Raw genomic sequence first — 17,262 nt, 5'->3', positions numbered from 1 at the left:
TGCTTACGTTAGCAGTTTCTATAAGGGTACTTTGGTCATACGTTCTATAATAAATAACTCAGGCTAAAATTAGGTAAAGCTGTTCTAGAATGTTTGACACTGGAAAAACAATAAATGATTGCGCATTCTGGTCAAGTCGGAAGAGGAGTCATCGCCAAGCTCGAAGCTAACTGATTATGTGCATTTTTTGTCGATTATATAGGGCTAATCTGGCGAATGAACTTTTACTAGTTTAGGAGGGTTCAGCACCCAAATGCACTGCCCCAGCACAATATGGGAAAGCAATCTACGATTTCTTCAACATGATGATGGGATCATGATCCAAATATGAGTTGCATTTTTCCAATTATGAGTTGCAGGGTAAACTTAATATTATGATTTTGCATCTAGAACAATGGACATGTGCAGCATACAGGGCAAAATGTGAACAACAGACCATGCACCAATCAAATAAATCAACTAAATGTCAGGAAAAACTTTAAATATGTGGTTTAGGCCACTGTCGAAAATATGTTTGGTTAGCCCAGTCAGGGTAAACACTTAATTAGGCGACGGTAGGCTAATTAGGGCATACCACCTATTTAGGCGACTCATTGTAGCCTAGTTAGGCCATATGTAACCTAGTTAAGACATTACAATATCTAATGGCTTTTTCACACATTCCTAAGAAAAAATCGCAAAAAATCTTTGTTCAGAATAGATAGTCTATGCGACCATGATTCCAAAATTGTCACTTGTGCCTCGATATGTTTGCGCAACTAAGAATTATGTTAAAATGACATATATAACCTAATTAGGTTAAGTGTCGCCTCGTTAGGTGACGTTTTTGTCCGCCATATTTATTTTTTCCCTGTGGCGTAAATGGCTGAAATCCATTATTTAAAACAACAAATAGTGCCACACGAGGTTAGGGCCATAAGTTACCAATGCGCCATGCAAATAAGACGATAATTGGTCAAAATTATCTGCAAAGTGGACAGATTTGATTCACATAAAAATTGTAGTGCGAAACACAATGATTTTGACGTATTTACAACAGAAAGTTTTCGTTCGCCTAGTTAGACTACATCACGTGGCCTAACTAAATCACTTTTCTAATTAGGTCATGTGGCCTAATTAGGTGTTTACCCTGACTGTTAGCTGTCATTTCTAATTACAAAAATGAGTCGGTCGGTCAGATAAAAATTTTTCCTGAAAAATTACAAGACTACTATACTACTTACTATATTTTACAGCCATATTTTGTTATTCGTTTTAAATGTACACCAGCTGTATTTTTAGCCTCCGTTTCAAGTTTGATTTCAAATTTTTGTTAGTCAGCCTCCTTCCGATGGTTTTCACTTGTATTGCCGTATAAATGCGAAGCAGGAAAATATAGCACTGACTAGAGCAGCGCAGTCCCCTATCGAAGTAACATTCAAACGTAACAACCGTAATTCGGAGGACCGCTGAAAAGGTAAATGGTGGATTTTGTTGTGTGTTGAAGATTGTTCGTGGATTGTTTTGTTTATATTTTACAAATTAACTGACTCCCTGACTCGACAGGTCGGGTGACGCTAACCAATTATATCTTTGAGGGTAGCCTTCATATAATTAGTATGCTACCTAGGAGATATTTCATATTCTACATATACATCTTTAAACATAATCACTTAATAAATGTAATGAGAGAATCCTCATTAGACTGGATAAAGGAAAATTTTCATTTGTTCCTCGGGTAATTAATGAATGGAGCATTCTACCAGAGAAAGCAGTGTCTGCCACTTCATTAAACAATTTTAAAAACTTTATTCAACCGCATTTCGAGACTGTTAGGGGGCTTTATATGTAAGTTATTCGTAAGTTAAACAATTGTTTTTTTGGTGTTTTTTTTTTAGAACAAAAATATTTTTGTCTTCGCAAGCTTATTTCTTGCCTGGCCGACCCTAATTTTCACAAAAACAAAAAAAATAATAACATCAAGCAAAAAAGTTAAAAAAAAAGAAAAACAAACAAATATTTTCTTACCCCATCCCATTAAATAAATAATTTTAATGCTGCGAAAGACTAAATATTGTCAACTAAGCTATAGTCTGTAAAAAGATTTTGTACTTAGATAGTCTGTAAAAGATTTTGCACTTAAATTTAGATTTTCTCATAATACTACGCAAAAAACATTAAAAGAACACTAAGCATGTAATTCAGGATCCATCCTTCGTGCATGTTATGCTACTGTTTATCACGACAATCACGATTAATTGTGACGATCGCGATAGCATTGTTAGTTTTTTATACATCGCGACTATCGCAAAGTTTTTCGTTAACACTTTTTGGATCGCCGAACGTTCATGTCGTGCATGATATGCGCTCACGATGTTAGGTGTCCTTATTCCAGTACTGTACAATAGTAAAAATCACTGGGTTGTAAGTTATTTCTTATGTAATCCCAGTACATTACCACAATTATAGGATCCTACTATAGTGGTTGTTTCCTGGCAGTCATTTTTTCAAATTCTTTAGCAGTGTCTGCTTGTTTGTTGTTTACTTAAAGCAGCTACCATAAGTTTAACAGAATTAATTATAGACTTTCGCTGGGTTTATGGCAAGAAATCGCAATACATTTTATTAATAAAGTTTATTTTTTCCAATACTTTGCTGAATCAGGTCGTATATGAAAAGACAATCCTTCAAGTATTTATCAGAATGTTATTATAAAATTATAAGGATAATAAATTGTGAAGAAGCACTAGCAATCATAATCCTAATACAATTTTTTTGTTCTAGTTCATGTGAAACTTAACCTAAGGCTATTTATAAGCAACAGTATGTGTTTGAGAACCTTTATGTGACCATTTTTAAGTACGTAAAAAAGTTCAAAACAAAACAAATTGCGATAAATGTATAATCAAATTATATATATGACTTTTCTGTAGAGACAGCATCATAAGTTGGTATAAGAAAATAGATCAAAGGTATTGATACAATGTTTCTATTAGTGATCAACAAGCTCTCCTTCAGTTTTAAATAAAAATTAATATATGTGATGGAGAGTATAATATTGAAACTAACAGGTTGTCAACATCTCAAATTAAGTAAAAGTAACAATTTTAAAAATTTCCTTTTTTGTTTCAGGTTCATACCAAACAGTTAATGTTAATAACTGGTTATGTGTGTAGGCAAAAAGACAGAATTAGTTTGACTAGATAGCCTTTTATGTTTCTATTTACTTGTTATAGTTTGGCTTTGTTTGTTCATACTGTTTAATTTTTACGATAATACATCTGTTACTTAAATATTACAATGCTACATTTTTATGATTGATGTAATATTTTTTATATTCTTTACAGTATTAAAAATGAAAAACTTTAATAAACAGTGATGTCACGGAAAAAGAAGACGCCAAAATAGCACCACAAAGAATTTTTGTTAAAAACATGACATCAAGCAGGTGCATTTCTCCACATGCAGAACATTCATACAACCAAGAAAATACAAATCAAGATGTTGAACTAAATTTATTTCATGATGGTATGTGAAAATATTTTCATTTTCTTATGCGTTTATTTTCGTAAATGCAAATAGGCTGAAACAAATTTCAATGTCTGCAATTTTAAGGGCTAGCTATTTATGTTATATGGCCAGTTTACTCAAAGCATTCACAGAGCAATGTTAAATAATAATTATAGATTTTTAGACTGGCACTGTTACATTGACCACAAAAGTAAAATAAAATTAAATATTCTATAAATAAGTTAGTAAATAAAAAGTTGGTTAATAAATCCAATTACAATCTTTAATTAATTGATAGATGCCTGTATATATAGTTTATTTGTTGCCATGGTATCAAGATTGAAATATGGTGTGAAAATATGAATATTTTATGCAACACTTCCAAATTTTCCCACAATATTTTTTTATGAGAAAAAAGATTCTTAAATTTCTTTTTCAACTTTAAAATGCATAATTAATAAAAAGCTTGTAATAATTCTAGAAATTTTACTTTGCTAAACAACAAACAAGGTGTCTGCCAAATCTTGAAACCTTAAAATGAGACGGTGAATAACCTTGAAATATAAATACTTCTTAAAACATCTTAAATATCTAACAATAACAGAACATATAGCATGTTAAAATTGTTTTCCTTGCCATAGTAGGATTATTATATAAAAGAACATATAAAATTTACAATAAAATACACGAAGCTTTTCGTAAATAAAACTTTACATCGTCAGGTAAATACTACTGCTGTACAATAAATCTACTGCCTGTAAAATTTCTGATTATTTTCAAGAAGAAATTGAATACATTAAATTTAAGTATAAGAAAGCTGAGTATCCTCATGGTTTTGCCTATAGTTTAATAAGAGATTTCAACAAAGATAAGGAAGAGTTTTTAATCCCGAATTGGTTATTTGAAGAAAGAAAAAACAGTATGAAATGTGCAAACAGCTAATCATGTTGTCGCGAATGATGGACACTCTTTTTGTTGGAAAATTTTATGTTGCGCTCCTAAAAACTGTTTAAGGCGGAAAATTTTGGAGACATTCTATATAAAGTCATTAAGGCCTGTTCTTAACGAACAGTTTGAATCTAAAAGATTATTACTTTCCCATAACGGCGTGACGTAAAAATATAATTTTATTGTATTTTTATTTTATATTCTACTCATCTAATTATTCACAGTCCTTTGAAAAATGCTATATATAGTGGTTATATATAGCATTTTTTTAAAATAATGTGTAAATATTCAAAGCTTTGGGGGTATTCTTACCATTTTGCGAACCTAGTTATTGCTGAAATGGTGAAAAAATTTTAAAAACCTTGAAATTGTTTGGCAGACACTTATAATTTGTCTTTAAAATTATTGAAATAGATTCTGATGAGAATGGTAATACCGAGAATGATGACGATGACATTATGGGTATTCGGAGTCTATTTGCAGATTTACCTAGCAACCTTGACCAAACCAGGTCAATGCATAACAACACAGCCAGTCGGATGAGCTTACGGAGGAGACAGTCTGTAAAACCACAATCAAACAACATTACAGGATCTCCTAGAAATGAAGTTGCTCCATTGGATACTATGGACTTAGAAGACGGTGACAAGGACATAGTGAAATCTATAGCTGCGCCAATGTCTCAAAGAAAATCATTTAGGTTTGTTATGTTTTTTAACCATTCAAAAAGACAACACAAATAACTGTCTGGTTTTAGCTTTTTTATTGCTATTGTTTTTATTCTAAATCCTACTGTTATAACATTTACTTGTCTCCTTCTGCATTTGTAAATGACTGCCCACAGTTTTGTTTTGTTTTTTATTGTAATAGTGACATTTTCATAGGAGAATACGTGAATCAAGAAGACGATCTGCAAGATTAAATAGAAGTAAACTATCCTATTGGAAGGCCTTGAAACTGCAAATTGCAATGGTAGGAAACTTGTACCTAGTAAAAATCAAAATAATGCAGAAAGATTCTAGTACTGTAAATTTGCTTATGAACGAAAAGTTAGTTACACCTACATCGTGGCTATCACAATCACAATTGCAATTTTGCATTATGCATTATTGCAAATTAGAAAGACTCATTGTAAACTCTTGGAAAAAAATTTTATTGAATCTGTTTTTCCTTCAGATCAACTTTCGTAGTCTGAGTAAAGGGTAGGTTTATTTTTGCAATGTAAGTTTTTTTTATAATTTTCCGCTTGTTTAGAAATGGACATTATTTAAAGTTCGCACAAAGGATTTTTTTCTGTCACTGGTATTGTGGAGAAGTTCTCTTAAAGTAATTGAAGGTAAAGTTTGTGTTACACCCATGCAAAATAATGCTATAACAGAACCTACATTATATTGACAAAATTATATCTGGAACAAAAGTTATTGATTGACATTTTCATAAATTAAAAAATATATATAAATAAAAATAATTTTATCCAATAAAAATGACCAACACTTTTTATTCTCAAACAGTTCTAAAAACTTGTTGTCATGTTTTTTAGGGTTTATTCTGTGTTAAGGTTATGTTATTGTCTACTTCCTTAATTTTTAAAACTCATTTGCAGAAATCATGATATTATTAGTTACATAGCATTTAAGGCTGTCTTTGGAATCTTGTCCCATGCTAGCTTAATAATTGGTAAATTGAAATTGATTATAGGAAAGTGATATGTTTTGAAAACATAATTTGTATTTATTTTTAGGCAATTTTGGAAATGGTGTGCTGTCTTATTTTCTCTTCTTAAAATCACTTCTATTCCTAAACATAGCGATATTTCTGGTTTTGTTTTGCTTCCTCGTTGTACCACAAATTATTATTGACTATGGACATCTGATTAATTTGCATAATTTTACCAATCCTGGTGTCATATCAAAATGTCCAGAAGTTGATAAAAACTTTTATAAGAATCGTTCTGGTGCAGAACATATATTGGACTTTTTTACTGGCCAGGTAAGTGTCAAGAGACAGTATCTTTAATATTCTAATAATTAAGTGATGTTTATTAAGATCTGGGAAACTAGATTTATTTTGTTGAAGTTTCACCTTGCGTACTAACTACTGTAACAATTTGTTTGTCTATCTAAGTTACAGTGGGATTAAAAGCTTACGGTAAATATCAGAATATCATTATTCAAAATTTAAACATGTAAAACTGTACATGACTGTAAGTTTCATGCTTCTCCATTTTTAAGATGTACCGAAAGCACGAAAGTGTATTAAAGAAGATATACAATAAAAATCTTTACATTATTATAAATTATAAACAGTAGAAAAGTGACAAAAGTAAAATTACTTATCCTGAGGGACTAGCTTATGATTTATCTAATCAATTTTGCTCATGTTGTGCTTTTATGCCACGTGTTGCCAACACTTGATATTAATTCTAATCTTTTATTTATTAATTTTAAAGGTATTTAATTTGATACATTTTAAAGATAGCTTTTTTTGATTTTCAAATGTTTACATTTTGAGTGGCTTAGTCCGAAGTTGTTTATAAACTGGTTCCTTTATAAACAAAAAAATAGTTTTTAGGAATTTTTATACAAAAAAACATGTATATACTATATCGTAAGATTTTAACTTGGCTTTTGCTTAAGTTTGTTAAATTATTTTTGACTGTAATTTTTTAATCTATTTTTAATTTTGGAATTTTTTTCTATGAAAATCCCTAACTGTTCTAATTTTTATTGTTTTTATATCCAGGGTTATGTGAACACAACCATAATGTTCTACAGTAATTACCATGGCCAGATAGTTGTCAATGACAATGGAAACAAGTATGATATGCCATTAGCTTACATGCTTGTTGGTGGATCATATTTTATCCTTAGTCTGCTGATAATGGTTAAAAAGTAGGTTTTTTGAATATCTAGGATAATTACGGTTTCTGCTCAAACTAGTTGCACTGCAGCTTTATTTCAGACTACTCATCCCCATCCCCATCCCTAATCACATGGAGTTAGCTTTGCCACTGGCGAATGAAACTTTGTTGATAATGACGATGTAAACGGTATTTTTTCTGATAAACACTTAAATATTGTAGAAAACAGTTTCATATGCAAAGGTAAATTGTTAGGATTTCTTTTTTGATGATCATGAAGAATAGAACACACTATTGTAGATTCCTGAAATGTATTTTTAAGTTGTTGTTTCTTGCTTATGTTTTTTGTTAATAACAAAGTATGATTGATTTGATGGTTGTATTATTCTCCCTTTTTTTAAGACCCCAAGGTTGTTTTATATTTTCTGTGCAGATTATGACACTAATCTGTTATTGATGTGTTAGCAATAATTACTGTTTGCTAACACCATTGATATACCTGTTCAATTTAAAATACCTAATCTGTTCATTTCTTTATTTGTTTTTTAATGTTTCATTTTTCACTTTTCTTTGTTTCAGCTTAGCCCAAGGATTTACCGACAGTATTATAGAAAGTGGTGGCTTTTTTTATTCGTACTGCAATAAAGTGTTTGCAAGTTGGGATTACTGTATAACTAGCGAGAAAGCTGTTGCATTAAAGTGTAGTTGCATTCGGAAGGATTTTATTGTAAGTACTTCCCGTTCGGGCGTCTTTCTTGCATCACTTCATCATCATGACAACACCTGTCACCTGTTTTTTGTCACAAATTGATGAAACTTTGGTAACTGTTTGTTTTTCTTGTTTCATGAAGCAGACATTAAATTAATAAATCTGGAAAAATGTCACTTAAATCTCTCATTTGTAAAAAAAAATAGAATTTAAGATATTGGTATGAATGAAGAAAAAACTTTTGTATAGCATAAGTTTAAAATACTTTTTTACAAGAGGGCAAGGTATATGGGAATTTGGAAAATAAAAAAGAATACTATTTAAGCCAAAGTTATTTTGAATAGATTGTTTTATTATTGAGTTTGAAAATACTACTATGGAAAGTTTATCATTTCTTAAACGTGATAATTTAGTAGAATTAAAGTAGTAAATTATTTCTTTTGAACATATTTTACAGAACAGTTTCTTTCTTTGAACCTTTTTTCGTTCTCTTTTTAATAGACCAAGTTATGGGAACAAAATACACTTAAGTATAAATGAAAGATTCATGTAAATCATTTAGATTTCAGTTAGTTTTGTAAAGAGGCAGTTTATATGTGAGGATTCAATGAATTCTTTATATTCTGAATATATACAGTTATGTTTTTATATACACAGCTCTATTTTTTTCACTTTTTCCTTTATAATGTTTCATGTTTCAGGCTGAATTAGCTGAGGAAGAACGTCTTGAAAAAATGAAGAACAGAACAAAGTGGCAACGTTTCAAAATATATCTCCGTCGTCTGTTAATCACAATAGTAGTGATGGGACTCTTAGCTGTATCCATATATGCTATTATAAAGGCTGTGGAAGTCTCCCAAGATGTTGTAAGTTTTTTTTCTTAGCCTGCAATATCCCATCATTTCAGAGGGTTAGTGTTGTTCGGATGTTTTCTTTGTCACTTTAATGTTTCAATGTCAAGCAGTAATTTTTAGTTTAAGTGTTGTTTAAAACAAATAATGTTCGAATGAATAATCAGTCATTTCTTTTTTGTTTTACTTAGACATTAACAAGTGAAGGGAATACATTTATTATTACAATGAAGCGTTGGGCATCTTCACTGACAATCAGTGTTTTAAATCTAATAATGCCATTATTGTTTGAAGTTCTTACCGCGGTGGAAGATTGGAGTCCAAGAGTTGAAGTTGCAATGTCATTATGGAGGTAAGGAAAGTACTGTGGTAACTAACAAAACAGCATAACAACTCTTTCACAAACAAAGAAAGATACAGCAGACTCTTTTTAATTTGCAAGGCCAGACCAGTACGAAGACTAGTGAGTGACTAAGATACTTCATATTAAAGTAGAACTACTGTGTGTATCACTAACATGCTGCCTGGCAGTAGGTGGAATTCAATCCGCTGTCCCCAAAACTGGGAGTAGTAGACGAACCCACGATACTACTTGCGGCAATATGTTAGTGATGCACGCAGATAGTTAATCTAGATGATATGCATATATACTGCCAGACCGGGCAATATGTTGTGGTGCACAAAGTAGTTTTACTTTAATATGATTTACACCAATTATACTATGATAAGGATTAGGTGAATTAAAATACTTGTTTGAGATAAGTCATTTATTTACTAGTGATTACGAAGTCATGCCAATACACAGACTCCATGAAATGAATTTAGGGGCAGCATCTACATTCAGTTTGCCACAGGGAGCATCCAATGGGTACTTTTAAGTGGATGTGCAAAATCTCTGGACAATTCTTTAGTTGTAGAATAAAACGCAAAGATTTTAGATTGTACTAGTCGTTAATTTATAATAAAATCCACAGGAATTCAGTCATTGAAAAATCTTAATTTGCTACTCGCACCTACCATGTTTGGCTGACGAACAAACAGGGGGGTAATAAGACATAGACCAGTTAGTAGCTTGTGAATAAATCAACGAATTTCGCCTATCCTTTATATATCTTTGTAGTAGGGCTATAAAACAGCGACTGGATAAGGGTATAAATATGAGAGATTTGAATGTTTTCACATTGTCAAACTACGCACCAATTTTTAATCGTATTTTTGTGTAGACAGGGTATGATTTACATCTATATACTTTTTAAAACTTCGCAACGACAATTCCATTTTTGATTTATTTTTGCAGTATTTTGCAGTGGTCATTTCTTGAACAGGTTGTTACGTTTTTAAATAAATCTCCATACCATCTTTCCTTTGCTGACTTGGTTGTCCCTTTTAAACAGATCTGCCAACATTTTTACATGTCATGGCAAGCTACTGCATTGTGTTTAGGGCTGTGTTGTTAAAATTGGCTTCAGTTGCCGTTTTGGTAATCACGTTGTTTGCGTCGTATAGTAAAGATCATGGTTGTCAACAGGTGAACAATTATCTGATACGTTAGATTAAGCTTCCCTTCTAATAAGCCCCACCTTTCGTTAAACCACCACTTTTAAAATCATTTCTTACAAATGAACCCCCGGGTACAGATTATTTACGGTAATGTTTTAAGACCACCAGCAATTTTTTATCACAAAAAATAATAATGCCTTTATACTTCACTTGTTGTTCCCAAGTTGTGGATCTTTTGTGTTTTATGCTTCATTCGAATCTTATTTCTCTAGTGTTGGGAAAATCTTGTGGCTGGCCAAATGTTCAATTTAATATTCGTTGACTTCTTTGTCGTTGTTGGAATCACAATCGTGGCTGAAACAGGAAGAAAGTAAGTTTTTTTATTATTTAAACTACTTCTGTTCTTTTCTTCTTTCGCTAGTCTCTGTAGTAGTAGCCTCTGTCTGTTTGTCTGTCTGTTACGGAAACACGAAATGCGATATATAAAGGACGGGCGACTAGTTAAAAAATATTAATTGTTGAGAAATTAATTTAAACAGCTAACATTCATTGCAATAATAATGTTTAATATGTTGTTTAATAATGTCAATAATGTTTGAATACCTATAGTAACCAAATATAAGGTAAAACTTTTAGAAATAGTTAAATTGCAGAAATGTTTTCTTCGAACAACGCTTTAAAATTCGTCGTCAAAAGTTAATCGCCAATGCGAGCGTATTGTGAACGTCAATTGGTAATTTATCGTGAGTTAGAAGAAAGAGACTCTCGCAGAAACTAAAAATTTATGAAACTGTTACTTTTAATTGTGTTTACCGTAATCCGTAATGCTTCGAATAAACGCCCCCCTTCTATTAAACGCCCCCTCTAATAGACGCCCCTCCTTTTCAGTCATTTTTTAAGTAAACGCCCCCCCCCCCTCGAATAGATGCCCCTCCCTCATAAGGGGAGTTTATGCGAGGCGATAGTAAAAGTATACTTACTAACTTTTTTCCTAAATCTTAGGTTCAAGGTTGGAAATTTAGCTTTTCGCTTTTGAAGTTCATTCTCTAAAACATGTGAATATCTTTTATTTTATTTTGTGAATATATATATTATAGGTATCCTTAAAAACTGCAAAAGAGACGAAGTGTAAAAAATTAAATAAACGCCTTCCTCTTTTAAACGCCCCCCTCGAATAGAAGCTCCCTCAAAATGTCAAAAAATTTAAGAAACGCTCCGGGCGTTTATTCGAAGCATTACGGTATTAGTTGTGATAAAATTATCGAGCGAGTATTTTCGTTGTTAAGCCATCCGGTAAAAAGACTCGTTTGGGTTTGTTGCGATTGATAGTCAATAAAATTTAACGGCTATTGAACAGTGGGAGAGTGACAATGCAAGTCAAACTGTACGAAATAATTTCGAAAACAAAATGGGCAGATCTACTTTTTGATTCTTTATTTGTTGTCGCTGGGTGTTAGTATAACCTTTCAGCAATTTTTGCGAGAATTAATTTTATCTATTTATCTACATTAATGACCATTGAAGACTCCGTAAAACGACTAGTAACAATAAGCGCAGCGTGTAGGTTATAGAATACTTCTCTTAATATGTAATGACAATTAGTAGCTGAATATTGAAGAGAAGCTTTATATAAAACATCATTACACAGGCTGAAGACGTAAAAGTGGAAAATACAAAAGGTTATCATCTCAAACGTAGTCTGGTGTTCTTATACTTTCTTTTTTTTTTAGATACGTATATCGCTATCTAGATTGTGGTTGTGGACTTGGACAAAAAATTGGAATGCAGGAATTTCAAATACCCAAGAACGTGCTTGATTTAGTCTATGGACAATCTCTTATTTGGTAAGTTTACAGCCAAATTACAGTGTAGTTAACTGTTGAAAAATATAGCATTGATCTACAACTCGTCTGTAAGTGGTGTATTTTTAAATTACTGCATGTTTAATTTTTAACCGATAGGATTGGTGCATTCTTCTCACCGTTGCTACCCGTACTTGGTATACTGAAGTTGTTTATATTGTTTTATGTGAAGAAGGTATTAGTTTTGTTTTGTTTTGTTATTTTCATTTGAGGCGCGCCCTGAAAATTTTGCTACTCTTTTCACAAGGAGAAGTTTGAAAACATTTTCAGATTGATTACGAACGACACGTTAGTCTAGTCGAGAAATTGCAAGTCTAATATACGTGCAATAGATTTGAGACAGTCTAATAAGATATAACCGTTTGTTGATCCTGCTACATGCACTAAAAATGGTATGATTCAAGTGTTCTGACTCAAAGTGTTTACGTTCGACGATGCTTCAAGGGTTCCCTTTAATGTCAAATCATCGTTAAACGCAAACAATTCTAGTCCACCAGCCCATCATTTTACATGATAAACCTTACATAGTTTCAAAATTAACCTGTTAAGGAAGTCCATTTGCCTTTTTGTTTATAAAACCTTGCAACCTGTTTTATATTTCTTGTCTTTTCAAGTGTGTTACTGTAAACAAAACATAACGCGCAAAACCAAAGTACTTTTAATAGACAATGAAAGTACGTACAAACTCTTTACAAGCGCTCTCTTTTTTTAGATCAGTCTCATATATAACTGCAAACCTTCTACTCAACCATACCAAGGTGCAAGATCGAACTATTTCTTTACATTGCTGTTATTGTTGACTTTCCTCTTATGTACAGTTGCTAATGGATGGGGTGTCACAAAGTAAGTTCACTTCAATGTCTTTGTTGCAATCTGTGTTCATAAATGATCATAATACAGTTTAAATATCACTGAAGTTTTTTAAACTTATACCGATATGAAAACCAAGAAACGGACTGTCAAGACGGGCCCAATAAAGTCAATTAAACAGGAAAATTTTTCAGGAATATTTTTGTCTGTCTCTGACATCACTTTCTTACATTACTTTTCAAAATGTATGGCATTGCCTTGACTCTTTACATCCGGTTCCCATTAACAGTATCCAAACTACAAACTACTTAGGTGTTGAAGTAAAACTATAAACGCACAAACACGAATGTTGTTACTGCTGAACTTTTTTCCACTAAAAAGCGTCCTTGAAATTGAATAAAGTTAAAAAAAACGTATTTTTTTTCTAGTGCCTAGAGTTTCCAAAACTATTCGAATAAATGATCTAAGGGATGTCTGAACGAATATAAGAAAATTTAGAAAAAATGTGATTTTTAAGACAGAAGGAGAGAAGACACTAGATGATATGGTGTAAAGTAAACCTTTACTTATTTACTTTAGGATTCCTACTTCTTGTTGCGGACCTTACAGGTATGTATCATTAGTCAAGTTTAATGCAGTATAACCATACTTCTTATCTTTTGCGCCTCGCTGTTTTTTACGTAACATTTATGCGCGCCTTTACAATTCACACATCGCGCGCCTTTACAATTCACACATCGCGCGCACTGGAATTAAAATGTCAATTTTCTCTTTCAGTTCTTCAAGCAATCGCCTCTTTTCTTTTCGCGCATTTTTAATTTTCGCGCGTTTTTAATTTTCGCGCGTTTTTAATTTTGGCATAGCCAAAGTAAGCGTGAACAACAAATTTATACCTATTACTTTAATTCTAACATTGTTATTTTAGTAACACACAATGCGATTCCGAGAAACAGATGATCGATATTATTGGTGCTACGATAAATGATTGGCCAAGAGCTTTTAAAGATACCATCAATTTTCTGAAGACTGCAGTTTTCATCTTTCCATTATTTATTGTCATTTTGTAAGTATCACCTAATTCGCCTGTGCTGCAATAAGTAAGGCTTCTGCATAAATACACCTTCTGCATAAATAAACGCCCCTTGTTAAGTATATACCTTCTGCTTAAATATACGCCTAAATGAAATTTAAAAAAACCAACACCCCCCCCCCCCCCCCCCTAGTAATTGTTGTCTGTAATAAGCTATCCCTTTCAACCTGTGTCAAAAAAGCAATATGTTTTTTTTAAATAAGCTGAATACATTACTAAACGCCCAAGGTTTTAATTTGAGTATTCACGCCATGCCATTTGCGTTATAGTAGGTCTCAAAGAATAAATCCAGATCTCTATATGAAAACGTTTTCTTTAAATAAGTTGTCACCACCTGACTGTTTCGCCTTTCTTTAATTTATTGCTGTATTACTATCACGTGATCTCATTTTTTAGCGTATTGCTGTACTATTTATTGTCACGTGATCTCACTTTTTTAGCTTATTGCTGGACTATTTATTGTCACGTGATCTTACCTTTTTTAGCTTATTGCTGTACTACTATCATGCGATGACAAAGGCTCATGAGAAAATGATTAACATGCTGAAGGACCAACTTATAATGGTTAGATCTGTTTATATAAAATGAGATACTCTGTGCTGTGTGCGTTTTCTCATGTTTAAAGCTTTGACTGTATTTTGTTGTGATCTTATTAAAACAGTGAAGAACGTTTTAGGAAGTTTGACATCTCTGGCGATTCCATGCGAACTACCAACTCTTTCTACTCTGCGACTGTAATTATGTTACATTACCGACAGAGATACGCATGGCCTAGGTGGATATCCTCCTGGGTAAAGCATTGCTCTAACTTGCATGCCTGCCACAAAAGTCGTCCTGCGGTCAATAGGTTTGCTACAAATAGGCTGACAACACTACATATGAAGTGTGCTTTGCAGAGGTTACTCGAACCTGCAATCTGGTGATGTCGAATGCGCACCACACGAAAACTATATATACTTGTGATGGAAAAGATTTTTATTTTCATTTCATATCCTTTTGTTTTTTTGTTTTTTATAGGAAGGTAAAGATAAGCGTTTCCTGATGGATAGACTTATACGTGCCAGTGAACAAAATAAAATAACTGGAACCATGAGAACAACGACGCAAGAAACTGTCCTCCAGTCATAATCATTTTTATCTTACTTAGCAAGTTACTATTAAGTTTTACGTTAATTATTAGTTCATAGTTACTCAAGTAACCACCGAGGTGTTTTTGGAATTTACCAAATCTACTTTCTCGTATTTCTTTACGAAATGGGTCGTAAATTACGCAACGCGGTCGGTTGTTAGAGTAGCTACGATAGATTATAATATATGCCGCATGTTTATAGAAACATCTTTTATCAGTGGAAAGTATAAATGTTCAGTTTTATAGCAGCCATGAAGTTTGTTTAAGTTTGAAACAATAATCTTAGTGGATTTGACACACACACTCGCAGCCGACAGACAATCGAGGACAGGCATAAACATAGCACACAATCGGGTACAAGAGTGAATACTTTAGCGAAAGGTGAACGGTGTTTATGTGATTGAGAAAACTCAGTTTTTGTCGCACAAATATGCTCATTCTAACTCAAGAGGATACCATTGTCTTTATACAAGAGTTGTAAAATAATTGCTTGTCCTAGAATAAGTTGTGGCAGCTAGATGTAATTTCATTTTAATACATGCCACCCTGGATAAAGAAATGATCAGTAAGATTGGATTGTTTGCACCGATATCATAATTTAAAACGTTGATTTAAAAAAATATTTATTTTTTATAGTAAGTTATTTCAAAAATAATTTAACAATTTTGTGACCAGGTTCGTTTTAGACCTGGAATGAGATTGTTATAGGGTGGGAGGGCTGTGTTTTTATGGGAGTAGCACGTTTAGAAAATTTTATATTGCTTAAAGCACTATTTTTAGAATGCGATAGTTATTGTATATAACCAAGTTGATACAATCTTGTTTTGAAGTCTAAGTAAAATGCTAATCTCTATACACAGGTCAGAGTTTGTCACTTATTTGAGTTAAAGACTATTTGCTATACACAGATCCGATTTGTGTGTTGCGTTGCTGTTATTGTTTTCGTCAACCTATAAATTTTATTGCACATTGTACAGTTTACAAGGTTCTCATTTTTCTTTGTTAAAATGTTTTTCTAACGATTTGTTTGTACGGAGTAACTAATTTTTTAATGATTTCACGTGATAATTAACACTGTAAATATAGAAGAATATATTTTGGATAATCACTAACTAAATATTTCTTAAACATACAGTGTCAAATCTCCAATCTCACCCCTAGAGCTCTTCATAGTTTAGGGGTTAGAATTACACGGGGCTGATTAGAAACGAATTAGACAACGAATCTCGCATCAAATTGCGAATTGGTTTTCTAGTCTTTTGGTATTCATTTTTATATGGTTGGGATCAAGGGTATAGTATCTAACCGAGTGACCACGGTGTAGATAATTTAAACTGTTTATATCATCTAAAAATGAATCAGTTTCTGCAGTGTTGTGTATGGTGGCCGAGAACTGCCACACGAAAAAAAAACTCTTTGATTTAATTGATTTATTTATTTATAAATTTATTTAATTTCTGTTTTTTGTTTTTTATTAACTTTTATTTTACTTTTACTTTCAATTTAATTTATTTTTAATTTTCTTTTTCTATTTTAATTTATTTACTTTTAAAAAAATTCAACTATATTATACTTTTATTTTACTTCTACTTTCAATTTAATTTGCTTTTTTTATTTTAATTTATTTCACTTTGCATAAAAAATCAGCGGCTTTTATGTTTTTTTATTTTGTTTTTAATTCAATTTTAAATTAAACTTGATTTGTATTTACCTAAGCTTTTATTTAAAAAAAATAAATTGAGTTTAAAAATTAAATTTAAAATCTGGCTTGGCCTAGAGCTGCCATATTATACCATAATGCAATCCGAACAACTGGTTTCTATATTGTCACAAGGACATGTGCAAAAGAATAGTCTAAATAAATTATCGGTTAATATATTTACATATAACAATACACAATACAAACATTCCACCACCGCAGTTTCTGTAACGGATTTGTAAGCTTCGCTAAATTCCTTCGCTTCTTTCTCCTGTTCTTTCTTCAATGGTCAGGAAATCATCACCCACAACATCA

The 17,262-nt window shown here is 32.0% G+C and overlaps 1 protein-coding gene across 1 annotated transcript; it reads left to right on the top strand.

Moving 5' to 3' along the window:
• The first annotated feature begins 3,279 nt into the window (after positions 1 to 3,279).
• On the top strand, positions 3,280 to 16,365 carry LOC130648389 (transmembrane channel-like protein 7). Its single transcript, XM_057454435.1, has 18 exons — positions 3,280 to 3,507; positions 4,852 to 5,137; positions 5,322 to 5,409; positions 5,692 to 5,773; positions 6,179 to 6,426; positions 7,180 to 7,328; positions 7,877 to 8,024; positions 8,708 to 8,872; positions 9,049 to 9,209; positions 10,301 to 10,385; positions 10,630 to 10,727; positions 12,088 to 12,201; positions 12,319 to 12,394; positions 12,932 to 13,062; positions 13,609 to 13,638; positions 13,955 to 14,092; positions 14,605 to 14,683; positions 15,137 to 16,365. The coding sequence occupies exons 1-18, from the start codon at positions 3,414 to 3,416 to the stop codon at positions 15,245 to 15,247; spliced, it is 2,283 nt and encodes a 760-aa protein (XP_057310418.1). The 5' UTR covers positions 3,280 to 3,413; the 3' UTR covers positions 15,248 to 16,365.
• Positions 16,366 to 17,262: the final 897 nt, after the last annotated feature.

This window comes from Hydractinia symbiolongicarpus, chromosome 7, assembly GCF_029227915.1.
Source record: "Hydractinia symbiolongicarpus strain clone_291-10 chromosome 7, HSymV2.1, whole genome shotgun sequence".
NCBI classification, from domain to species: domain Eukaryota; kingdom Metazoa; phylum Cnidaria; class Hydrozoa; order Anthoathecata; family Hydractiniidae; genus Hydractinia; species Hydractinia symbiolongicarpus.
The sequence above is the reverse complement of the archived record's forward strand: the minus strand, read 5'-3'. Positions and strand labels throughout refer to the sequence as shown.